This window comes from Hyalella azteca, unplaced genomic scaffold (assembly GCF_000764305.2).
Source record: "Hyalella azteca isolate HAZT.00-mixed unplaced genomic scaffold, Hazt_2.0.2 contig6753, whole genome shotgun sequence".
Lineage (NCBI taxonomy): Eukaryota > Metazoa > Arthropoda > Malacostraca > Amphipoda > Hyalellidae > Hyalella > Hyalella azteca.
In genome coordinates this window covers 129469-154633 of record NW_025936905.1, presented here as the reverse complement: position 1 = coordinate 154633, position 25165 = coordinate 129469, and the positions used below count along the sequence as shown (strand labels likewise).

The window sequence follows — 25165 nt, the reverse complement described above, 5'->3', positions numbered from 1 at the left end:
TTAACAGACATTTTGTTCACGCAACAAATTCAACAAACTCTCTAGTCACTCAACCGCTTTAAGCCACCCCAGAGTTAGCCAAGTCACCAGCCTATAGGCATTGAAGTCCCATAGTTTATTTTTATTTTCATAGTTTATATTCAATTCCTCAAGCCTACAGCCAGCCATGTCGCCTACATGGTAGTCAGCCAAGTCTCCTACATGGTAGTCAGCCAAGTACCCTACATGGTAGTCAGCCAAGTCCCCTACATGGTAGTCAGCTAAGCCCCTTACCCCTAAACAACAGAAATTCCAATTGTTTTAGTCAGCCCAAATATTAACCAATAACATGCAAAGTCCCCAAACCCTATAATCTGCAAAATCCTTTACTAGTTAGAAAACGGTAACAGCCACCTTAAATGTCAGCCAAGTCCTTAAATACATAGTAAACCTATGATCCTGCTCTATTATCAAATAAAGCTTCTGCACTTTAGCGATGTCAACTATCATTATGACAAACAGATGTCAGCTATAATTCAGATCCTAAAAGTCCTCTACAATTGAATCGGTGATGTCAGCAAGCCTTATGATCAGCAAAGTCCTCAGCACCCAAGTCAGAGTAATGTCAATCATTTCTATGATCAGCAAAGTCCTCAGCACCCAAGTCAGAGTAATGTCAGTCATTGCTATGATCAGCAAAGTCCTCAGCACTCAAGTCAGACTCCCTCTTCCCCACCCGCAGTCCCCGCAAAAGCCCCACGACACAAAAGCCGCCACAGAAAGTCTGAATTTTTGACGCGGCTGTAGGAGCCGGTAAGATCGTCCGTTGTTTCACTTCGTTAATTATTCTGGGCGGCTTGGAAGGCGCTAACGCACTCGTGATGCCTCAACAAAGCTTCCTGTAAACAATGACGACAAAAATATCGAGCAATAGGCGCTCTAAGTCTTTCAAACGCCGCAAAATTATGCCAGTTTTGGTTAACGCTTTAAGTCCAGACAAAGTCGAATCACTGCGGCCCTAAGTGATTCTTATGAGCAATATTTACATTAAAATAATACAAAAGATGTTGAATATTCATTAGAATTTAATCTGCTTAAAACAATAAGGAAGAAAGATAATTACACCGCGTTATCCTTACCCTTGATTTTGAGGTGCTAACTAAATTTATGAAAGCCCGGTATTCTTGAATAAATAAATGGACAAACTATGGGTTTAAGTGCGGCTTCCTATCTATAATTTTAATTCTTCATGTATTATTATTGTAAAATTTATTCATTATTTGGAAGTTGTTAAAAAACGGCATAACAATGTCATGAAAATGGTAAAGTTACGCAGAGTAAACAAGAAAATTTTTTACGATGAAGCATAAACGGTATAATAATAGGATAAATTAGCATTAAAACAACATACAAACAGCGACAAAATGCCTTTAAAAATGATGACAATGCACAATGTAAAATTGGTTAACATACCCGAGGCGCCATTAGCTCCCCCCCGCCGTATGAGGATGCCGTCTTCCCTCTTGAAGCGGACCGTTGGGGCGGGGTAGCCCGTGGCGTGGCAGTGCAGCGAGGAGGGCGAGTCTTCCCCAACCTCCACGTCCCCACTGGTCTCCCCGTCAACGATGTTCGGGGGGACTAACGGTGTATGGATTTAGAAACTAATATATTTTTTCTCCATGTGAAAGTTTATCTTAATTTAATCATAAAATATGTTAGAAATTGATTCTATAAATGAACTTGAAAACTTTTCATTTTTGAATGCAGATTCAACGAGTTTGGGTGTATGTGTTAGAAAAAAAAGAATGGAATTCTCCGGATAAGCCTTATCAAATCCGGTGTTAACAAAGATAAAATCTGTCACTATGAGTTCAGCAACAACAATGTACAGTCAGTGGAAATCGAAATGTATTTGTGTCTACTTGACGCGGCATTGTTAATAACTTAACTACTGCTTATTGATACTATGTCAATTTATTTGGGTCCGTTATAATATTTTAAACCTAAATTATTGGATGTAATTAGCAACCTTTATGACCTCAGCAACTTGAATATGCGAAAACAATACGAACAAAAATTACCTCGTTAACTTCAATATTTGAAAAAAAAAACATTGTCACACGCTACCATGACTCACCAATGACCTCCAAGTACCCCTTATTAAAGAGCATGGGTATGGTGTTCACTTGACACATGTAGTAGCCTCGGTCTGCCAGCTGCGTCTTGCCGATGTGTAAGAACCAAGTGTTTGCGTCGCTGTGAGTCACGCGGAGTCTGTAGTTCCGGGAGATCATCGTCTCTTCGATGGATAAAAGCGTCTGCGTGTCAGCCTTCACCCAAGCAACCTGAAGATAAACAAAAGAAAGCTAATCTACACGAAAAAGTGGAAAAGAAGTGTTGACAGTTAAATGTTAAAATTTGAAACTGAAGGGGAAAAAGAAAGCAAAAATTTCCAGTTGTAAAACTTTATAAACGGCAGACACGCCATTTTATTTGGAAGTTGAACGACTATTTTTGAAATGTGATATAATAAGGTTTCAGGAACTTTGTTCGTTTTTGCATCAGCCGTTTTTAGCCACGGGCTGGAGCTCAGTATCCACCATAAAACTGGTCCGTCATGGAGTTTTATAGAACCGTATAGGCGAACTACCAAACTAGTCTACCACCAAATTATCCCTCAACCAAATTAATCCAACACTGAGCAGGCGTACAAACTGGTCCACCACCGAGGTAGCGCACCACGAAAGTGGCCCAACATCAACCGGGTGCACTATGAAACAGGTTCACCACCCTCAAAAAACCATCAAACTGGTTCACTATCAATCAGAGGCACCTTCATACCGAAAACTAAATTGCTCTACCACCAAACAGACACCACCAAACTGGTTCACTTTCAAACAAACGCACCACCAAACTGGCGGCCCCGACAAACAGACGCATTATCAAACGGGGCCCCACCAAGCAGATGCACCATAATTTTGAACCACCACCTAACAGACGAACCACCAAACTGGTCCACCAACAAACAGACGCACATCAAACTGGACCATCACTAATTACCAGATGCACCGCCAAACTGCTTCACCACCCACAGGCGCACCACCAAACTGATTCACCACCAAACAGGCGCTCCAGCAAACTATTTCACCACCAAATAGACGCAACACCGAACCGGTCACCACCAAACACACGCAACACCAAACTGTTTCACCACCAAACAGGCGCACCATCAAACGCTTCACGACGACGAGCACAAAGCCATCCGTTTGGAAGGCGTTTAAAACTTAGCACATAGCTGTACGGTGAAGGCCAACTAACTGCCGCATGAAGGGAAACAATGTAACGGCGCTATGCAAATTGTTCTCATACGCCCGCCGCGCCGCAAACTTGCATAAAGCTTCGGCTTGTATTCTCCGCTAACACATCGCACAAGTGCTAGGTTCTGAACGCTGCCGAACTACTATGCGAACTCGCGCCATATGAATGTAAGCCAAACGATATTAGGAAGCCGAAGTGGGCTTGCAGAAAGATTCCTCACAAGAAAGCCGAGTTTTATTATGATCTTTACTAACGTGGAATATTGATGTGTGAAGACTGATAATTGATTGTATGAATAAAAAAAATCGGCTGAGTAGTAGGCGGTAATGAAATTTTTTTTCCAAAGAATTACCATCAAAACTACAAACAAATGCTGACACGCAATAAAACGAGATTTACTCTTAAAAACATCATTCACATATAAGTTCTATCAAAAAAATGAATAGAAGGTTTTCGTAGTGTGTTAATTTTCAAATTCTTTTGGGAGTAATTCGCAAAGTCATGAATGTGGAGAGAAGGAATGGAGAAGCGCATCATTATTTCTCACTAACTGAAACTACATTTAGTAAATCGAAAAAATTTCCTGGAAAAAATTCTTTATAACCATACTCCCCATCATTTTCCAAATAAAAAGAATGATTGACCTCAATTCAAGAGAATTACAAATAAGACAGGGTCAAACGAATGTGTCTTGAAACTGAGACTACATTTGGTAAATCTAAAAAAATTTCCTAGAAATATTCTTAAAAACCATACTCCCATCATTTTCCAAATAAAAAGATGATTGACCTCAATTCAAGAAAATTACAAATAAGACAGGGTCAGACGAATGTGTCTTGAGCAGAGACAGCTTGCGGTAGCGAGGGAGCGTTTCTTTGACGCTTCTATAAACACGGAGAAGTTTGGTAGGCTTGATACCTGCCTGCCTAGCAGCGATGCCCGCGTCTAACTTGCCAACAACGAACCAATTTGTGGCCGACTCGTGGGACGTCCTGCTACATCATCCCACACCCTAGATGAGGGGTGATGATGGTGTGGTGTGTGAGACTTGTGAGACGTCCTGCTACATCATCCCACACCCTAGATGAGGGGTGATGGTGGTGTGGTGTGTGAGACTTGTGAGACGTTCTGCTACATCATCCCATATCCTAGATGAGGGGTGATGTTGGTGTGATGTGTGAGACTTGTGAGACGCCCTGCTACATCATCCCACACCCTAGATGAGGGGTGATGGTGGTGTGGTGTGTGAGACTTGTGAGACGCCCTGCTACATCATCCCACACCCTAGATGAGGGGTGATGGTGGTGTGATGTGTGAGACTTGTGAGACGCCCTGCTACATCTCCTAGATGAGGGGTGATGGTGGTGTGGTGTGTGAGACTTGTGAGACACCCTGTTACATCATCCCACACCCTAGATGTGGGGTGGCGTTTGGGTAGAGAGGTGGCAATGGTGTGTTGGATGGATGTTATGGAGGGATGTGAGAGGGTTTCAGTGTGACGTCTAGTAAACTATCAAATAAATTTTTAGTTCTACGCGTGAGGTTGTGAATGTGCGGCATTCAGATGGAGGGGGCGTTGATGATATACATGTATGTAGCTTGCATGTTAAGATGTAGTGGGAAGACACGTGGACTTGGTTGAAGGGTGTATGTACATTGCATAGTGGCGGTGTTATATGTAGCGTATTTTTTGGCTGAGGTTATCATCCTGTTATTTACCTAGGTATTATACCAGTGAATTAACATGCAGATGCCCAAATTGCGAAAGGTCTTTGTGAACCACATGAATGTATCGTTTCAAAACTTCTCATTTCAACATTTCTTTTGAGAAACCCAACTACGAGTAGGTTTATGACATGAAGGAAGCTGTTAAATGTTTGGAAGCCTGCAAACTAAGGTGATCTGCTCAAATTTTATGGCGGCACAGTGTGATGCTGAAGGTTCTTGTTGAAGTTGTTTACAACTTATAGCGAAATGCGACTTGCAGGATTGCGGAGAATGTAGATTGCATTTCTTGAAGGTTGCGGCGTAAAAATGTGCAAAATTTATGAGAGCACTTCAATTTATTTTATTGATATTCATTGATATTTGTTAGTGAAATTTAAGGAGGTAATAGACAACTGCAAATTTAAATTCTGTCGCATATCTAATTTAAATCGAAATACTTTTGCAAGCCGCTAAAGATAGTCCATTCAATCAAATAGTTGCTAGAATGAAAATTTTTTTACCTGTATATTTAGGAAGTTGAATCGTTAGCGTGATTGATCGTTTGATTTTTCTGTGTTTAAAGCTTGAAGCTCGGTATATGTTTCGACTTGACATGTTTCGTATTCGAGCGCTCGTCTACAATACTACCGGGACTTGAACTTTTGCTTTTGGTGAAATCATTAAGCATTTCAAAGCGGGATACGGATGAAAAAAGTAAAACATTGTCGAATTTTAAATAAAGTAACCTAAATTTTAAATAAAGTAACCTGAATTTGATAAAATAATTACCATTCCCTTCAAATTGAATAAGAGAACGATATACGAGGTTTCCGTGATTATTATTAGTGTGCGCGTTTTTTTTCAAGTTTTATAACTATAATTTGAAATTAACATTGCAGCAGAAAAGGTAATTTGATTACCAAATCTTGAGATTCCTCGATCCCAAGCCTCGCCGGTATTTACTAGCAGTTAATTAACGAATTTCATTGTTGGAAAATCTACGTTTTATTTAACAGCAGATAATTGCGTAGCTCGATTGAGGAATTTGACTTATGATGCATTGGAAAAAGCCGCAAATGGCAGCATCACTATTCGAAAAAAAGGTATTTGAACTGATCTACAAACAGAAAAACCGTGAGTGTAGATAGAATCATTTCTCGACATTTTTATTTTAGCAAAGACTTCCAGAATATAAGTTTTAGTTTAAGTATGGATGAATGGAGAACCTGTCTATTTAGAGAGTCTTATCCTCTAAGACTTCATTCGTAATATAAATAGAAATTTTCGCTATTGAATGCGACTCGAAATGATAGGTCGCCTCAGTACAGGTGAGTTGAGAGGCTCAGGTCCATGAATGACGTTGGGGAACAAAAGCAAGGCTATGGAGGTTTCAGTGGCTTCAGAGAGCCAGAAAAAACGCTGGACAAGGAATGCCTTTGATTCTGTACAAATTAGGTTAGCAATGCAAAGGTAGTGCCAGAAAAAATCGAGGGAGCGGAGGTAGAGGTGCGTGTTTTGCACAGCTATTGTGTTTGATCAACCGCGGTGTGAAGCGCTAATTAGCCTTCGCCTGAGGCCGAATAATGAGGAGGATTGATGTCGAACGGACCAATTATTCGACCAAAAGTTGTTACCTAAAAAGTTATTGAAAATTTTGGTCCCGGGATGCATTCAGAGTTTCCAAACAACAGCGCCCGTTCCTGAGATTCCTGACTATTTAAATAATACATTGAATTGATATCACGGAAAATTATTTGCGCAGACCACTATTTTATTAGGGAACGAGAATGTATTTAGTTCTGACGAAAGCTTTGTTACAGATACAGGTAAGGCGCGGTGCTTTATAAACCCTGAAATGCGGATCTAAATTATTAAGCATTATTTATGATACATGAAAAGCTAGAACAGTAAACTGGGACGCGGTAAGTAATTTCTTTACATTTCAGGATTACACAATAGGAATATAACTCAATTCGCGGCCTCAGGTGCGAATAAAAAAGTATTTAGTTTATAGAGAAAATGAAATCTCGACCGAAGAAAAGTAAATATTCTTGCACATATAATTACACTAACAAAATTAATACAAATAAGACAGCCCTTGAGACAGCCTGTGTAGAAGGATGTCTCAACCTTAAATACTTTATCTCACCTTGTCAAGTTTAAACTTTTTATTAGAGTTAATTATTCTGGCCTATTGTAGTTGTATAAGTTTAAGGGCGCATGCATTCATGATAATTTTTAGCGCTATGTTGTTGATGACGTCACTATGTATGTGAAATATTGCTATCTGAAGTTAGTGATAATTAATTAATCTATTTCTCTAGAAGTATTACCTTACAGTTGCTGATAGTCAATCTATTGACATGAAATTCTCTAAGTTATTGATGGTGTATATATGTGCGTTGCAGTATAACCTTACAGTTGCTGAAAGTTTATCTATTGACATGAAATACTCTCTCTAAGTTATTGATGGTGTATATATTTACGTTGCAGTATAACCTTACAGTTGCTGATAGTTTATCTATTGACATGAAATACTCTCTCTAAGCTATTGATTGTGTATATATTTACGTCTAAGTATTACCTTGAAGTTGTTGGTGTGTTCCCCCGAACACTTGAGGCTGCTCACTGAACACTTGAGGGTAGCGTCTCTTCCCCTCACCACCGTCACGTTGGCCACGGGCTCCGTGAAGCGAGGTAGAGGGAAGTCGCATCCCTCTGTTAACGAGACATGCTTTGTAAATTATTTATAGCAGAGAGACATCGCATGAGCTGTAAAATTTTATTTCAGCATTGCAAGAGGTACCAAAGGTTTCTTCCGAGGGTATGGACATTTATTCTATTGGTGCAAGCGGTATTAAGGTGTGATCCAACAGTACGAAAATGCATTTTCAAGGTACAAATGGTAGCCAAGTGTTATCCGAGAGCACGAAAAAACATTTTAATTGTGAATGTGGTTGAATTTCATGTATGAGACATTTGTGGAAAGTGTTGATTATTTTGAAAAAAACACGACTGGAATGACACAAATTTGCGAGGAAAGTATGTATGATTTTAGGTGGTATGGAATTTTAATAGTTTTAAATTAAATTTTGATAAATATAAATTGCATGACTATAGATTGAAAATAAATGTTTGCGGGCTCGTATAACCTGCGTTCTAATTTTAAATCACATACGTCCATGGTACCAGGAATTATTGCTGTAGAGCCTCCAATTAATCATTGTAAACATTGGGTGGGCAAGACTGGGCAATTTTATAGCAAAAATACTCTTCGCATTAGTACAGTTTTCGGTGCATGCATATTAAAGTTTGGAGAATAAATGTATACCTGAATAATTTTCTGCAAAATTATAGGTTAAGATTGTTGCAGTGGAAAGCAAAAGCACATTTTCCAATGATATCTTCAAACCAAGAATAAAACGTTGTATGAACATGTCATACATTGTTAGAAGTTATATATATATGAATAAAATTATAGAAGCAAGTTTGCACACACGTGATAGATGTTCCGAGTGCCTGGTGAACGATTTGACCGTACGCGGTACTGACACAACACAACAGAATAAAAAATGTTATATTAATCAACTCTGAATGAAATACGTCTAGCTTTCTAACAAAATACGAATACTCATAATTGATATTCAAATATAGGCTCAATGATTTACGGTACAAAGATCGCCCTATAAGTTGTCTTAGTATAAATCACCTCCGTTTTATAAATATTTCGCTGCATAGTTACAGTTTTTACATTTAGAGCCTCAATTTTACACATCTGCCCTACGTGTTGTCACACTAGCCCTAATAGTTTACGATCAAGTCTTTAACCACAGGTTCTTTTCACACGTCGCTGGAGGAAAATTAATTGTTGTAGCGGCCACAATGATCTCAGAGAAAACTGATGGCGCAGGCCATTGTTAGGGAGAACTTCAACAAATCGATGGCGAGGACAAAAGTGAGGCCGGCGTTTAGAAGCTGATCACGACACCCTGGCCACAAACACGGAGCTTTGTCGCAAAAATGTCGGTCAGCTGAGGGAGCGTGAAGCGTCTGAGTGATTGGCGACTCACGGCAACGAGTGAGGGAAGCTCAATGTAAAATAGTTACAATGATGATAATAAAAGTTGGGTGATCGTGTTACACGATTATAATTTTAGTTTATTTCAAACAAACGGAGACACCGGAGTGAAATAAATAAGGGAAATAATATTTTTTTTACTTTAAATGACTTTCTACGTCGCATTTGGTGCACGTCACAGAATACGCGTCTGCGGCTGCTCCATTTTTTTTTCATTTTTTATTTGCATATAAAATTATAAAGTTCAGAGACGAAAGGAATCGCTCAACACCCGAGAATAGTTGATTGAAAGAAATCCTCATGCATGCAGCGGAAATCACCACGGAAGTTTATCTTAATTTGTATATTTCATATCCTACATCATATATTCTGGAGTAGTTATTTTTCTTGCTTATGGCAATGTTTAAAAAAGAGGATCAGTCGAGTCTGACCGGTTGTGTTACTTAAAAATGGCGATATATGCCCCAAAGTGGCATGTGAGCTAGACTAGTCATACTATTTCTCCATTTCACACACGCTGTTAAAAGTAACAAGTTTGTAAATTTTACGAGTACCTAACATAAACGGATTTTCAACTATTAATAAATCTGTGAAGAAGACTTTGGTCTGCGAAACCTGAAGCCCACATCGTGCTCTGAATAGTTCCATTGCCTGAGAGCTATAATTCGTCACCGTACAATGGTCGGCTAAAGTTCCTATCCTGGCTGCCGATTGCGGTTTATGGGGCCATCGTCATTGCCTAGAACAATGCCTGGCAAAAGTTCTCCCCTAAACGCTGACTGTAACACCCCAAGTTCTGCTTAAGGAATTCAAAGCTTCACTCCAAGAAATCTCCCGAGATTTAGGACGCAGAAATCTGGAGTTTTTGTTTCCAGGAGAATTTATTTAATTTTTAGCAGATTTGTATTTTTCCGATTTCCTGCACGATAATTGTGAGGTTCAATTATTAAATTAAATAATTCAATTATTTGCAGATATTAGACACTTGATTGATGACTCAACTGCCTTGCTGTTGCATCAAAGAACATGAAATTTAAACTCAGGTATTTATTAAACGGATTTTTACTGCCCAATATAATTATATATTGCACCTTATCTCTAAACCTGTTATCACTCAATATCACCCATATACTAGTGTACAGTGCACAAATTTCACAGTGTACAACTTAAACAGTGTATAAATTACTGATTGAACTTTAAAAACATTCTTCTTCAATGTTTCTTCCTTGCCATACCATAATTTGCATTCAACTGAACCCGATGCACGCATGACCATCATAATTCCTCACGTATCTATATTCAGAGCTGGGCAGCGCTACTTTGAAATGTAGCTGCCACTATAGCTACCACTACATGCTCTAAATGTAGCGGGCGCTACCGCTACAATTGCTTAAACGTAGCGCCGCTACCGCTACTGCTACTGAAAATGTAGCGGCTGCTATTAGCGGCCGCTACATATAGCGCGCTACTGCCCACCTCTGTCTATATAGTTTGCGTAAGCATCACAAGTTCATTAGCTAAAGATTTTGGGTCCCTCAGTTCTTTGTAACCACAGACGTTACAAAGCAAGACGAGCACCAACACGTTGTGATGTGCTGAACAAAAGCCTCCTCGTTACCTGCACAGCTTGGAAAACAAGACGTGGGCTACGTGCATCGACAGCCGATGCAGACGTGCAAACAATGAACGAGATTCTTCATTAATGTTAAGAGATGACAGCCTATAAACCTCCACTGCAAAATTATTTGTGCCAGTCCAAATCGCGTGATCCAGGTGTTCCAGCAAATGTAATAAATAATTTTTGAACTAATATGACTTTTTTCACTTAATATCAAGTGTACTAGTGAAGTTTGAGTACACGACTTTTCCGAAAAAATTAGTCTGTTCACGATAAAATGCGGATCCAACTGACACATGCAATTTATTCCCAATAACGCAAATAGAATTAACTTAACAGAAAGTCTATAAATACTTTTTAGAAGTCAAGCAACTTATCCCTCAATGAATTTTGAGACTAGAAAATATTCAGAGTACCTATTGAAAAATCAAGCAAATTCTCTATATACGTAATACAATCAATTATCCTTGCATTATTGAAGCGTCATTAAATTAATGAAATCTTGGCATTTACTCTAAATATTGCGGTGATGGGTCGTTCCTAAACGGGTCACACTAATTTTAAACATTAATGAGCTTTTTATAAGTCATGTAGGTGGCTTAAAACGATGTAGTTTATGCAATCAATTAATAAGTTTCCAGTGCCGGTAAATGAATTCTTTTTGTTCGAATAATTCGCTTAAAAAATGCTATAATTTGAACAGTTCTCAAATTAAGTATTTATTCGTCTAACCATGAATATTCGCTTTAAAATCACAATCGCTGTTTTTCTAATTACTTATATTAATGCATAAATCAATGGTCGCAGAAATGAATACTTGAGGTAAATTCGTAAACTATTTATTATATTAAACTTATTTCATGAGCGGTAGCTACTGCAATTACATAGTGGTGGGCGAAGCTCGTTACCCCATATCTATAAGCACAGCAGATGCAAATGAATTTCAGTACTTTCAATCAATTACCATCAATTGATCTTTGGCCTCACGAAAAAAATCTGAAATACAAATTAAATAGGGAACCATCATTGGGGAAAACTATACCTGTCAGCGCGGAATGCCACGTGCTCAATACCCCAAAAGCCCTGGGGAAATTCCGATGAGAGACGCGCGACAGCGTCGTAATCTGGGGAAGTACGGTCTGGCTTGGCGATAGAATTACCCTGAGTGGCTGCCGATGATGCAAAATGGCAAATTTAAATACCAATGAATTTACCGATGCACAGGGTTGCACTTCCATGGGCTCTCAACGACTAGCACACTTATGATTTCGGAGCTGAAACTCAGTGAATATTGACGGGTGTTCAAAAAATTTGATAAAGCATAAAAATTTGGAGGTATTAAAGAAACTTAAGCAGATTATCGCATTAAACAGTCTCTGTTATAAATTAAGATATTATACACGTAGCACTGTGAATGCCTTGCTGAATTTGTTTACCCCTTACTAGAAATTGTGTTCTACGGCCGCTGAATTTTAAAATCATCGTTCCAACTACTCAAATAAATAAATAAATAAATAAATAATACGACTTTCCAAATTGTGATTACTTAGAACTAAATCTATTACAAATAAAAAAAATACAAACAAGGCCTTAATTCAATAAACAAACGAAAAATTATAACACGAATTAAAAAAAAACACCTATAAAAAAGGTCCCCCAAAAAACTTTGCACGCACTCACACTATCATTTATAAAATCTGAACGTAATTTAACCCTTTATTAAGACTTCGTTGTTGATTGTAGCAGATAACAACAAGAATTCGGTAAAACTTGTAAACTAGCACTTGCAATTTCGGTCCATCATTTGTTCAGGGTTCCCCACACCTTGATCCAAACCCAAATTCAATGAAGGGAAAGCTTTCGAAAGAATTCGTCTCGCATCCGACGACTGTGGCAGTCGTAACGTTATTTTTATCAATACATTTGAGTGCGTTGACTCTTCATATCCAGTAAAACGCCCATAAAAACTCCGACCGCATTACGACCCAAAACTTCGTCGTCGTACGGTTCCGAATTTTATCTTCAGCTGGGCGAGATGGCAACTCAAATTTGAAAATTGAACTTGCCTGAAAAATTCTTGCCGACGGGGAATTGGACTTCAACGAAGTTTTAACTAACGTAGGCACGCCTCATCTTCGGTAGATTCGATTCCCTTAAAGTCAGTTAATATTTGAGAAAAAATCATTGTTTGACTTTCTAGCAAAACTCATCTCTACAGGAAGAGTTATACGTAGTCTAATTTTGTGTTGATACGAATTGGGATCCGATAAATAAAAATAAATATACCATTAAGCGCATGTTTCGTTTAAGCCTTGTCCACGGCAAAAAAATATTAGTTAATGCTACAATAAGGAAATTCATGACATAAATGCAAATATTGTATGCGTGTAGATTTGCTAGAAAAAAGGAATACAATAAGCATGAAATGATGGTATTGCAAAAGGAGCAGCTGAGAAAACCCAGTCCTGTGGGAACATTGCAAGCCAATTTTGAGATTGGACCGCAATAGACCGCATGCCGTCTGGAATATTGGCCCAATCGAGGCTAGTTGCACGGCGCAAAAATCCTAACAGTTCTCTTGGGACGATCGAATTGCGCTTGCAAAACTCAGGATCATCTTTTACGAGCCTTCCTGAGCCACTAATTGACTCTTCGGAAGAAGTGCCATGCTTCTTTATGGGATTTTAATTTTCTCATTTCCAGGAGCTTATTTGTTTCGGTAAAATGAAGTGTTATTTATCTCACGTGTTACACCATAGATTTTAATAAATAAGCTTAAGTTTTACGAAAAGGTATTTGGCAAGAGCTTGATGCTTATTTAAACGCATAAGTTCTGCATTGAAATTAAAGTCAATTGAGTTTTTTATTACAGCAGAAGATAAATTATTAGTTTCCTGTGATGACCTGAATGCATTAAAAAACACACTAAATATAAAATTATCGAACGGAAATCTTTTTCGAATTCATTGAAGATGTTTGAAACAAAATAACAACGCAAACTCCTACAGCAATCCCGGGCATTTTATTTTATTTGATTTTAAAAACACAAAAATCAAGGAAAATCGGCACTCGTGATAGAGGAAGTGCATTTATTGGTCAGCTCTCGAAGGCATTTATCACTCGAAGAACAACTCACTTTTTCTTGGAAACAACATCGCGCTCTTCGACCCTCCGTCATCAGAGGAACAAAAATTGACTAGCGATGACCGGCTAGAACTTCTGTTGCAAAACTTCCCGACTTTGGTTGGCAGATGTGGTGGCGGCAATTAATTCAATTACGATCGTCGATTATAACTCGTTTAAACTTCACTTTCTGAAGAGAAATTGTAGCGTTTTCTCTGATAATATTTTTTTAAATATGTACGCACTTGATGCAGTAACCCTTATGAGGAATCTCGAGTATTTTATTCAAGATATTGATCATATAATGTCTTTGTGGACATTTGATCATATGCCACGCGTAACTACTGTATGCTACCACTGACTACGTCATTTATGAATTATTTATTATTATTTTATTTATTATTATTTAATTATTATTAAGACCAATATAGTTAGCTGATCTTCACTTGCTTAGAATGTTTGGAGCATTACGAGATAAATAGATGTATCACATTTTTAGTTTTCGACGAAATATGGTGAATTTTCTTAGTATTTCCTTCGCTCTCTAAATTTTGGTTATCTCTAAGCCATTGAATAATTTGATTACTTCATAATTGGTTATTCTTTAGGAAGTGCTTGTCAAGTCTACACGAGCACGAGTCTGTGCACATTCTGATAAGAAGCTTATAACTCTGATATAATCAGACTGTTAATGTAGGACGTAGGCCGACCATATTAATATAAAATTTTTATATGTTACATTTATCATTATTAATAAACTCCCGTTATAATATTTGAAGTTGCCACTTAAGCCTAGTATTTTTTTCATTGTAAATGTGAGAAACAATCAATTCATAACAACATCATCAGATTGGAAAAGGTTAGGTAAGTACGTATAAAGTTGAGTATACTCAAGAAGAAAACGGTAGACGATTGATTTTGCCTCAAGTAAATTAATTCAGCAGCCAGCAAATTAATTGTGTTTTTGGGCAGCTATGAGAAACTCAGCTGATGAATAAGAGAACAGGGACACGTGTTGCAATCAGCAGTGATGCTTCCAATGTAACTGTCATGTCTGCGCTTCTGAGAAAAAATGCTGTCTAAAAAGCAGCGACGGTTCTTGAAATCAACTTACGAGCCCATGTCGTGTTTGTAAGCTGTTGGCATCGACAAGGTAAGTAATTGCCACAATTACATTATATCCGTGAATTTACTTTCTGGGTTGTTTCCTCTGTATTTTTACAGGTGTTCAACCACATTCGTTTTTAATTTAAAGAAAATATTTCAATCCTTATTTAAAACTTTCCAGAAACATGGATGAATTCACACGTTTCTAAACATTGTATTTTTATCACAAAAAAATCTACGTGTCGTCCTGAAAAACGTTCCTCGGACGATCTTTATTTCGTAACTTCCGAATTTAATGCTGAATAATTATTCAATCAATGTATTCACAATCAACATCAATCAATTTAAGAGCATGAGGTGTGTGTGCCTATTTGACTTGGAAACGTACAGGTGGTAATTCCATGGCGTATCCATGATACGCACCATCTCGGCGTATAGCCTTGATCTAAACTTCGTGTTTTAAGTTTAGAAGCGCAGAGCAAAAGATCAAATCAACATATGAATATGATGCGCCTTTTAACTTGATAATGAATGATTGAAACATTCGTAACGTCGTTGACAAAATAAAAATGTCCATCGGTACCCTGATTTTCGATTTACCTGTGCAAACGAAAAATATCGTTCGATACGTTGAAAAATTAATAGGAAATCGTCAATAAAACAAATTATCTGGTCTTTAATGAAACCTGCCTAATATGAATATGAATAGACATGATTCATGACTAGGAGACGCCCGCACTGGCGGCCAGTGACCGGGTGGCTTGTATGGCCTGCGTGGCTGCGCTCTACTGGCCGCCAATCAGGCCAATCAGGCGTGAACCTCGCCTGCTCGAGCCAATCTATTTCATGTCACTGCATCTGTTTCATGTCGCTGCATCTGTTTCATGTCGCTGCATCTGTTTCATGTCGCTGCATCTGTTTCATGTCGCTGCATCTNAACTATCAACAACAAAACTATCAACAACAAAACTATCAACAACAAAACTATCAACAACAAAACTATCAACAACAAAACTATCAACAACAAAACTATCAACAACAAAACTATCAACAACAAAACTATCAACAACAAAACTATCAAGAGCGACAAGCCTGGGCCGTGCAGCGCTGTCCGGTCGTGCGCAACACGTCGCAATTAATACAAACAAGCGCACCAATTTGCCTGCTGCCAAGCAGCCAAAAACTCCGACACGCGTCATTATCTTGTTATTGATGCAATATATTTTTGCCACGTCGTGCCATTAATAACTCTAAAATATTTATAAGTGCACCATAAATATCCGACATTTATGGTGAAGAATTATTGTTTTTATGTCAACTCAGTTGAACCTGAATTTTCAAACGTTTTAAAATGTTGAATAGTAAGGAAAGTTTGTCAGTCAATCATCGCGTGAGCGTAAGTATTAGTAAGAACAAATATGATACGATATGAGTTCGCTAATTCTGTTCGCGAGCGAAATAAAAAAAAAGATTATTTCCTGGATTATTTCAACCACTAAAAGAAATAAAACACGGGTTAGTGGCTAGTGGTTGGTAAATTAACTCGATGGTTGATTTAATTTAAATCTGGCATACCAACGGCATAAATCAGAGGGCATATTCTCTCGCCTCCCCCAGTCTCTCTATACGCTTCTGCAACCAATGGAATGAAATAATAATAATAATGATATTAATAATAATAATGATAATAATAATAATAATAATAATAATAATGATATTAATAATAATAATAATAATAGTAATAATAATAACAATAATAATAACAACAATAATTCTTATATTATCACAATTTTGTTATCTGTCAGAGATACGATTTACTCTGTTTAAGTAACACAGTAAACGGTATATGGCCTTTTGAATACCACAAATATTTTTTAGTAATTCCGTTCATTAGTTATCAAAATAATTCATATTTCCTGAATTTAAAATTCTGTTCGATGAAAATATGGCGATTTTTTGGGCATTTTCATTGTTTAAATTTTAAATTTTTAATAAAATTTAACATTTTTTAATAGAATCAACCATCAGGATTAAATCAACACGGTAGTGATTAAAACTTACAGTAAATATTATTATTATTGCATCTCTTACAATCATTAGAAATTATTAAAATCCATGATTTAATTGTGTTTCAAGAATGATATTAATATTAATTTTATTCGGTATTCCATGTTTCAGGAAGACGCATGTTGGCAACCGGCGACATCTTCCGTTATCCAAGTTTGACTTGTTTCATATTCACAAGGCCGTCTAAATCAACAACAAGGCTGTGTGAGCCAAGCTCTTAACAACAATCTAGTCAATAACAACTAAACCATAAACTACAAAAAACTATTTTGGAAGGCACCAAAACCTCGTAAACAATAAAACTATCAACGACAAAACTATCAACAACAAAACTATAAACAACAAAACTATCAACGACAAAACTATCAACAACAAAACTATAAACAACAAAACTTTCAACGACAAAACTATCAACAAAACTATCAACAACAAAACTATCAACGACAAAACTATCAACAAAACTATCAACACCAAAACAATCAACAACAAAACTATCAACAACAAAACTATCAACAACAAAACTATCAACAACAAAACTATCAAGAGCGACAAGCCTGGGCCGTGCAGCGCTGTCCGGTCGTGCGCAACACGTCGCAATTAATACAAACAAGCGCACCAATTTGCCTGCTGCCAAGCAGCCAAAAACTCCGACACGGGTCATTATCTTGTTATTGATGCAATATATTTTTGCTGCGTCGTGCCATTAATAACTCTAAAATATTTATCAGTGTACCATAAATATCCGACATTTATGGTGAAGAATTATTGTTTTTATGTCAACTCAGTTGAACCTGAATTTTCAAACGTTTTAAAATGTTGAATAGTAAGGAAAGTTTGTCAGTCAATCATCGCGTGAGCGTAAGTATTAGTAAGAACAAATATGATACGATATGAGTTCGCTAATTCTGTTCGCGAGCGAAATAAAAAAAAAGATTATTTCCTGGATTATTTCAACCACTAAGAGAAATAAAACACGGGTTAGTGGCTAGTGGTTGGTAAATTAACTCGATGGTTGATTTAATTTAAATCTGGCATACCAACGGCATAAATCAGAGGGCATATTCTCTCGCCTCCCCCAGTCTCTCTATACGCTTCTGCAACCAATGGAATGAAATAATAATAATAATGATATTAATAATAATAATGATAATAATAATAATAATAATAATAATAATGATATTAATAATAATAATAATAATAGTAATAATAATAACAATAATAATAACAACAATAATTCTTATATTATCACAATTTTGTTATCTGTCAGAGATACGATTTACTCTGTTTAAGTAACACAGTAAACGGTATATGGCCTTTTGAATACCACAAATATTTTTTAGTAATTCCGTTCATTAGTTATCAAAATAATTCATATTTCCTGAATTTAAAATTCTGTTCGATGAAAATATGGCGATTTTTTGGGCATTTTCATTGTTTAAATTTTAAATTTTTAATAAAATTTAACATTTTTTAATAGAATCAACCATCAGGATTAAATCAACACGGTAGTGATTAAAACTTACAGTAAATATTATTATTATTGCATCTCTTACAATCATTAGAAATTATTAAAATCCATGATTTAATTGTGTTTCAAGAATGATATTAATATTAATTTTATTCGGTATTCCATGTTTCAGGAAGACGCATGTTGGCAACCGGCGACATCTTCCGTTATTTGCTTGCTAACTTCACAACGAATGAAATATACTAGAAAATGTTAGAGAGCAGCGGCCAAGTTTTCTTAAATTTTTTTAATGTTTAATAATTTATTTTTGACAGAAGTCACCTTTTCATCGCAGTACAAGAGTATTATAACACGAAAAGCAATTACAACTGCGGGTAAAGTCAGAATTAATCTGCATTATTTTCATAATTTCGTGACAGTATTCACTTATTGAAAAGGAAATGGCAGTATGAAAAGAAGAGGGGAAAGCTTAGCAATTAATTGATGTCCGCATTTATTCTTTTATGCCGGAGGTCTGGCAGCTCGTTTGTAACAGAATATTTCATTGGTCCTAAATTTATTCGTTATTAGCAATAATGTAATTAATAATTTAATTATGCAATTTTAACTTATTTGTTAATATGAATCTTTCATGTTATTACAAAATATCAAAGAAACTTTTTAACACGCAGTTTCATGCCGTTTCTCAAAAGTGTTCGCTAGTTGCACAAACCAATTTTGGTCGCACGAAAAAAAAACTAAGCGAACCGCCGCATCCAGCTTTTCCGAAGATGGCGCGAGCTTATTTCTCAGCCTGACTGAGAAGGGAACAAGAGGACGAGAGGAGAAGGGAAGGGATTGGCAACGGCGCAAAAATGATTGAGGAGGCAGTCGACGAGGATAAAAAAAAGGATTTAGAGGAGATTTTTGCGGTGTTGTCTACTGACAAGACGGCTTTTGATCAGCAAACTTTGCCTATTAATAAAGAGGCAAACTCGGTGGTGCCCGGCGCGATCAGCTGCTTGGTGATTGGCTACTAGAATTTGGTGGCAGGGAAGGAGGACAATTGGATGACGAGAGAGAAGATTGGTTACTAGGAATTGATGATAAATATGAGAAATGATTTGATGATGCGGAACAAGATTGGGTACAAGATTAGATATTGATGATAAATATGTGAAATTATTGGCTGACGCGGAGAGGATTGATTATAGAAACGGATGATAAATATGAGAAGGACTGGAAGGCATAAGTGAAATTGGATGAATGATTTGAGTAAAAGGGAAATGCAATTGGATGGCGCGAACAAAGATTGGACTGTTGAAAATGAAAAATATGAAATGGATTGGAAGATATGGATAAAATAAGTTGCCGGAGTTGAATAATCGATATGAATAAAAATTTGATGACATAGGACGAGGCTTGCTGGAAAAATTGAATAATAAGAAGAACGATCGTTGGAGGACGAGAAAAAAATTCTGGTATGATTGGAAAATTTATATATACATATGGCTTGATGGGATCGTGGCATACCAGAATAACGGAATGAATAAGAGCAACTTAATGACTGGGGTAATGTGATAAGAGCAGCTTAGTAACTGTCTTAATCCAATGCATGAAAGAGAACATATGTGCTGCAAGAGAATTATTGTACAGTATCTAAAAATATTGACATGTTACCTGGTCTCGAAAAATATAGTCGAGTAACCTTGTCTCAAAAAAATACGTACATGTAACCTGGTCTCAAAGAAAATAGTCATGCAACATGTTATAGAAAATTGCGATCATTGATTGAATATCAACGACGTCAGTTTTAATAATTAAAGGGAATTGCAATATGCACGAATATATATGCTCTATAAGCTTTTTCACAACTTCACGAACATTTTTTTAGTTGCTAATGAACCAATTCAGGCAACGTATATATTTTCAGAAAAAATTGCTGTCTTGCACTCGTAATGTCGCAAGGCCTACAGAAGGCGGCCTACAGTGCCTCGTTATGCATACATCGACGCTCCGAAATCTGGTCTGTTTTGCTGTGAATTCTGATGGACGATAGCGGTGAAAAATGGAAACAATTGAGGAGCGGTCCGACAAATGACGGGGGCGCTTTGGCTGACCACGCAAGATTTTTGCAAATTGGAACAATTTTCGGTCCCGTTGTGAAATTTACGGACATGAATCTCTTTTCCTGTCTAAATAAAGAACATTTAAAATAGTGAATAAGGGGCTAAGAATTTTCAGTTACTCCGATTGTTCCAGCGAAAGCTGAAATTCAATTAAAGTAATTCACGTAACTCTCAAACGTTTGATCCGACCATGCTAAATTTGCGAAACGCTACTACAAGAAATCCTGATATAAATTCAAATTCAATCAATAATATTCCCAGCAATGAAATATTAAGCGAAATCCAACATAAATGCTTGCAGAATTGTTTGCCTATTAACTAAAACGATATGAATTCCGGGTCGCTAGGCTTGAATTTATGAGAAATCCGTTGACAAATTTAGATCGTGAATCCTAGAACAAATTCAACACACGCGAAGTCACAGCACATCGAACTCCTGCTCTAAGGTCTTAGGATATCTTCGCGTCGACTCCAATTTTCCATAAATGGAAGTGCTACGAAAAACCGATGTGTTTATCTGTGACGAAATTATTTAATCTGAATATACAAAAGGAGTTTCATGCAATAAAATGTGGTCAATCAAATCTCACACACCCCACTTTGTAATGAATTGAAGTAAATAAAATATTCACAAATAATTTAAAAGTAAAAAAATCCCAAGTAAATAAACCTTATCTTCATTTATAAAAATATAATGAATTTAATTGTTTTTTTTTCGTTTTTAAATTCTTGGTGAACTTGGGATTTAAGCAGACGAATGATATTAATATATATATATATATATATATATATAATTCTGGCAAATGTGGCAGGACTGTGTTGGCAGGAACGAAGATTTCCTTTTTAGTTTTGATGGTAAATGCGTGTGTCAAAATTCCAGAGGTCAAATTTAGGCGAATACAGCATTTTTATAATTTTTTATAACATTAAAACATGTTACGGTACGAATGTATAAGGTTTCATATGAACACCGAACGCAATATAAATCAACAATTATATCGCACAATTTAGTAAAGACTAGAACGCCTCGGTATATCACGCAAATCGGGGCCTCAGCATCATCATAAATAACGTTTTAAGTACATCACAAAAAACGTTTTAATTACACACTTGTCTAAGAAACACTGCCAAAATGTCGCGCAAAAGTTATCGTAATGGAGCGCTCTAGCGGAACATTTTCCGAACGGCCGCGTCGCAAAACTTCGCTGTCGCCTCTTCAGCGTGAAGATCGAAGACAATATTTTTGCCTTGTCTCCACTTTTGCATTATATTTTTGATACCCGAGGGAATTTAGCGAAAGAGGACGGCCTTCATTTATTAAGGTAAGAACATGAGGCTAAGAATTTTTTAGTCTTTTTCTATTAACAAAGAGAAATTTTTGTCGCAGGTATATATAAATTTTACGATGTTTTGTTTTTTGTTAACGAGGTTAAAAATTCTGCTGCATTAAACTCTCGATTAGTACGATAAAATTCAATAGAAACTATATTAAAGAATGGGTACTGACTTCTTCAGTTCATTACAAACAACGCAAAATCAATAATATAATAATAAAAAAAATCAGAGGTTAAATAAAAGAGGCTTAATAAAAATAATAAAAGTTAGTGGTAATAGGTATTCAGTTTCTCTGTTGGAATTGGAATTAATGACCTTAGATATTTACAATTAAATAATGAATTATTTCAAAGGTTATATATTCAACCCGGAGGTGCGCAGGCAGGGGGGGGGGTTAGGCTGTTGTTTGGGCCTGTCAAGCATCGCTGCTAATTGCGTTAAAAAGCCCTTCAAAGCAGTCCCATTGTTATTGTGTTATCTTGTTATTGCCTTCATATTTAAAATTCATCAGATAAATGAACTAACCTTTGTACATTGATTATACATCGGCATAAGCCATGATATTATACAAAAGAATCATAAATACGTAACTAGGTCGAGATGAGGAACAGGAGACGGAGAATGAATTTCATAACAAAGAACACGAGAATGAGAGATGATTGGTAAAATTTAGGAAAATATAATTGATATAATAGAGCTGCATGTATATAAAACTCTCAAAAGTGACGGATTGACGGCATGAAGTTGAAAATAAAAAATGAGGAGGAGAGACTTAAAAAAAATTAGTTTCAAAATGGATAACGAGAGAGGGAGGTATTAGAAGAGAGGGATCGAGAGTGGTGGGTAGTGGGTGACAAGGTGGGATGGTAGAGGTATCTGGGGGTGATGGTGAGAGGTGGTGGGTGAGAGGGATCGAGAGGAGGAGGGTTGGGGCTGGAGAGGTCGAGGGCGGGAAGTTGAATTGGCAGCAATAAGACCGCCTGCAATTCTGTGCCGGAATTTTGCGAGGTGCCGGAGCGCATATTGGGCTTGCTGATCTCCTGCTTTGATATTCGCTTACCTAGGCTGTGCTTCTCGTCTGCAATTTGTTTTATTCAATTTCATTCTCAAATAAAAATTTTAGAATTCATGAAAGAAAAAATCTTTTCGTGAAAGAAAAAATCGTCTGCAAATATATATAAAAAATTGAATGTTTAAGATTGATCAACCATAGCCACAGCAGCTGAAGACAATTATTCAATTGTGAAATATAGGCAAATTTTTCAAATTAAAATTACGTTTTTGCGGTAAGTTTATGATTTTCTGTCATATAATTTTTTAAATTAGTTGCTGATGATTGCCATTTGTAGTTTCGTCGTGATAGTGATTTTATGTAGTGATTTTTTGTATAAAATATATTGCCTCTCGATTTTTACAATTTATTCTGAAGTAAACATTTTCAATATATAGTTGGGATCTTTCAGCCAGATTCACATGTTTTCAAAAGCATAAACTGCATTAATATGCTGAGATTATGCCAGTTCGTCCCTTCGCTTATAAAATTCATTTATTTCACAATTGATGTCTTTTTTTGCCATCCGATGCCTTCTTATCACATAAAATGCTCTTTTTACATTCGGTGCCATTCTTTCGAATTTATTTCAGTTTTTACCCGCTTGATGCATTATTTTACATAAGAAATCTTTTTTTTACATTGATGAATTTTTTCAAAATCGATAAAGTTTTTTGGCAGTGAAAACCTGCATATTATTCGCACAACAGTTAACGCGTCTAAACCTGCTTCTGTCCGTCTAAGTGTAACCAGCATTCTTTCCTCAATCCGCTTCCATTTCACGAAAATAAGCGTCTACTTTTACGCAGATTTTAGCATACGTGATTATTACGTTGGCGCTTTCATTTGACACCTCGCGTACCAAAGACCGCTCATGCCGAGCTTGCGTCCTGAGTCCGTAATGAAAACCATCACAAAAGATCCTGCTTTTATGGCACGTAAAAACGTTGTATTTTTCCGCCCTGGCCGGCGCACATGAAGCACCCTATGACGCTATCGAATTTCTTCATTGGTGTTGTAAGTGAAAAATTGAGTAATAGTTTTTGTAAGAAATGATACAGGAATTCTATCACTGCATGTGGTGCTGCTCATTATTAATGTCAACAATAATAATATGCGCTTAGTAGAAAATTTCACTTCACCAATTCGGCTTTCACGTATTTTGTTCTGACATCAAATAACAAACAGCTGCTCCTAGTAACTAGAAATGAATGAGTCTTATCTGATAATAAAAAAACTCTGATTTTTGGCAATCGTAGAATGCAACCGTGTAAAAAATTGTGAACACTGCGTCATCAGCGAACTATGTACACTGATTATTCGTTGATTTGCTTAAGGAATTTTTCGAGTTTGTTTCTCTAAAAACGCCTAATAAACAATAAGTACCTTCACACCTTTCATCACCCAATTGATTACGAAATGCAGAGTGGGCAAAGGGGACAGCGCTGGGCAGCAAAGATGTCACGTCTGAAGTAAAACTCTTGATTTTTTTTTGTCACCGCCAAGGTAATAATGGCGCTGCCGAGATCACCAGTAAGCCGAGGAAGCTCCTGCTGGCCAATATATCTCGCAAGTGACTAATAAATAGCCAGCCTCCCTCGTGGGGAACGAGGGGAATCATGAAGGAAGGAGCATGGGCAATGTTGGTAAATGGGCTTATGTCCCGATTGTAAGATTCAGACAGGACGACTCCAATTTGGTACAATTATTGAGCCAACGCTGCAATCCAATCATGTCGTGACAAAGGAGGATTAGAGCGGAATAAATAATTATTTACTGAACAAAACGAAGAACTTAATGCATTTGAATAAATAAATAGGACACGAGGCTTGCGGTATGTAGCGAACAGCAATGAGGAAGCATAGCAATGAATGTACACAGCAATGTAGGTTAGACACCACAACAAAGGTGTAAAGGGTTAGAGACTTGCATGGTAACCTTAAGATCCTTCATGGAAACAAGTACTGTGTGTGTGTGAGGTGCATCTAGGCAAGAGTGGAAAAGAACAAGAGGTGGCGCAGAGTGGCCAGAAAGAAGGAGGAGAAATGGAAAAGACAGTAGGAGATGAAAAGGCGCATTGCGCATGATTGGGTTGGCTATAGGTGGTTGAGGGTGTTTGGGGCTGAGGAAGGGGGATGGGAACCCGTCGGGGCTTTGGATGTATCAGAAGGGTAGGTGATGGGAGGTTGGTGGTACTGTATTTACA

General features: G+C 37.0%; 1 protein-coding gene across 1 annotated transcript in view; it reads right to left on the bottom strand.

The window, feature by feature from the left end:
* Nucleotides 1–25165, bottom strand: part of LOC125178065 (hemicentin-2-like) — a gene marked incomplete in the record, with an annotated part of 64244 nt that overhangs the window by 12894 nt on the left and 26185 nt on the right. The window contains 3 exon segments of the mRNA XM_047880990.1: nucleotides 1453–1617; nucleotides 2117–2324; nucleotides 7589–7722. Of these exon segments, the coding sequence (XP_047736946.1) occupies nucleotides 1453–1617; nucleotides 2117–2324; nucleotides 7589–7722 (507 nt within the window).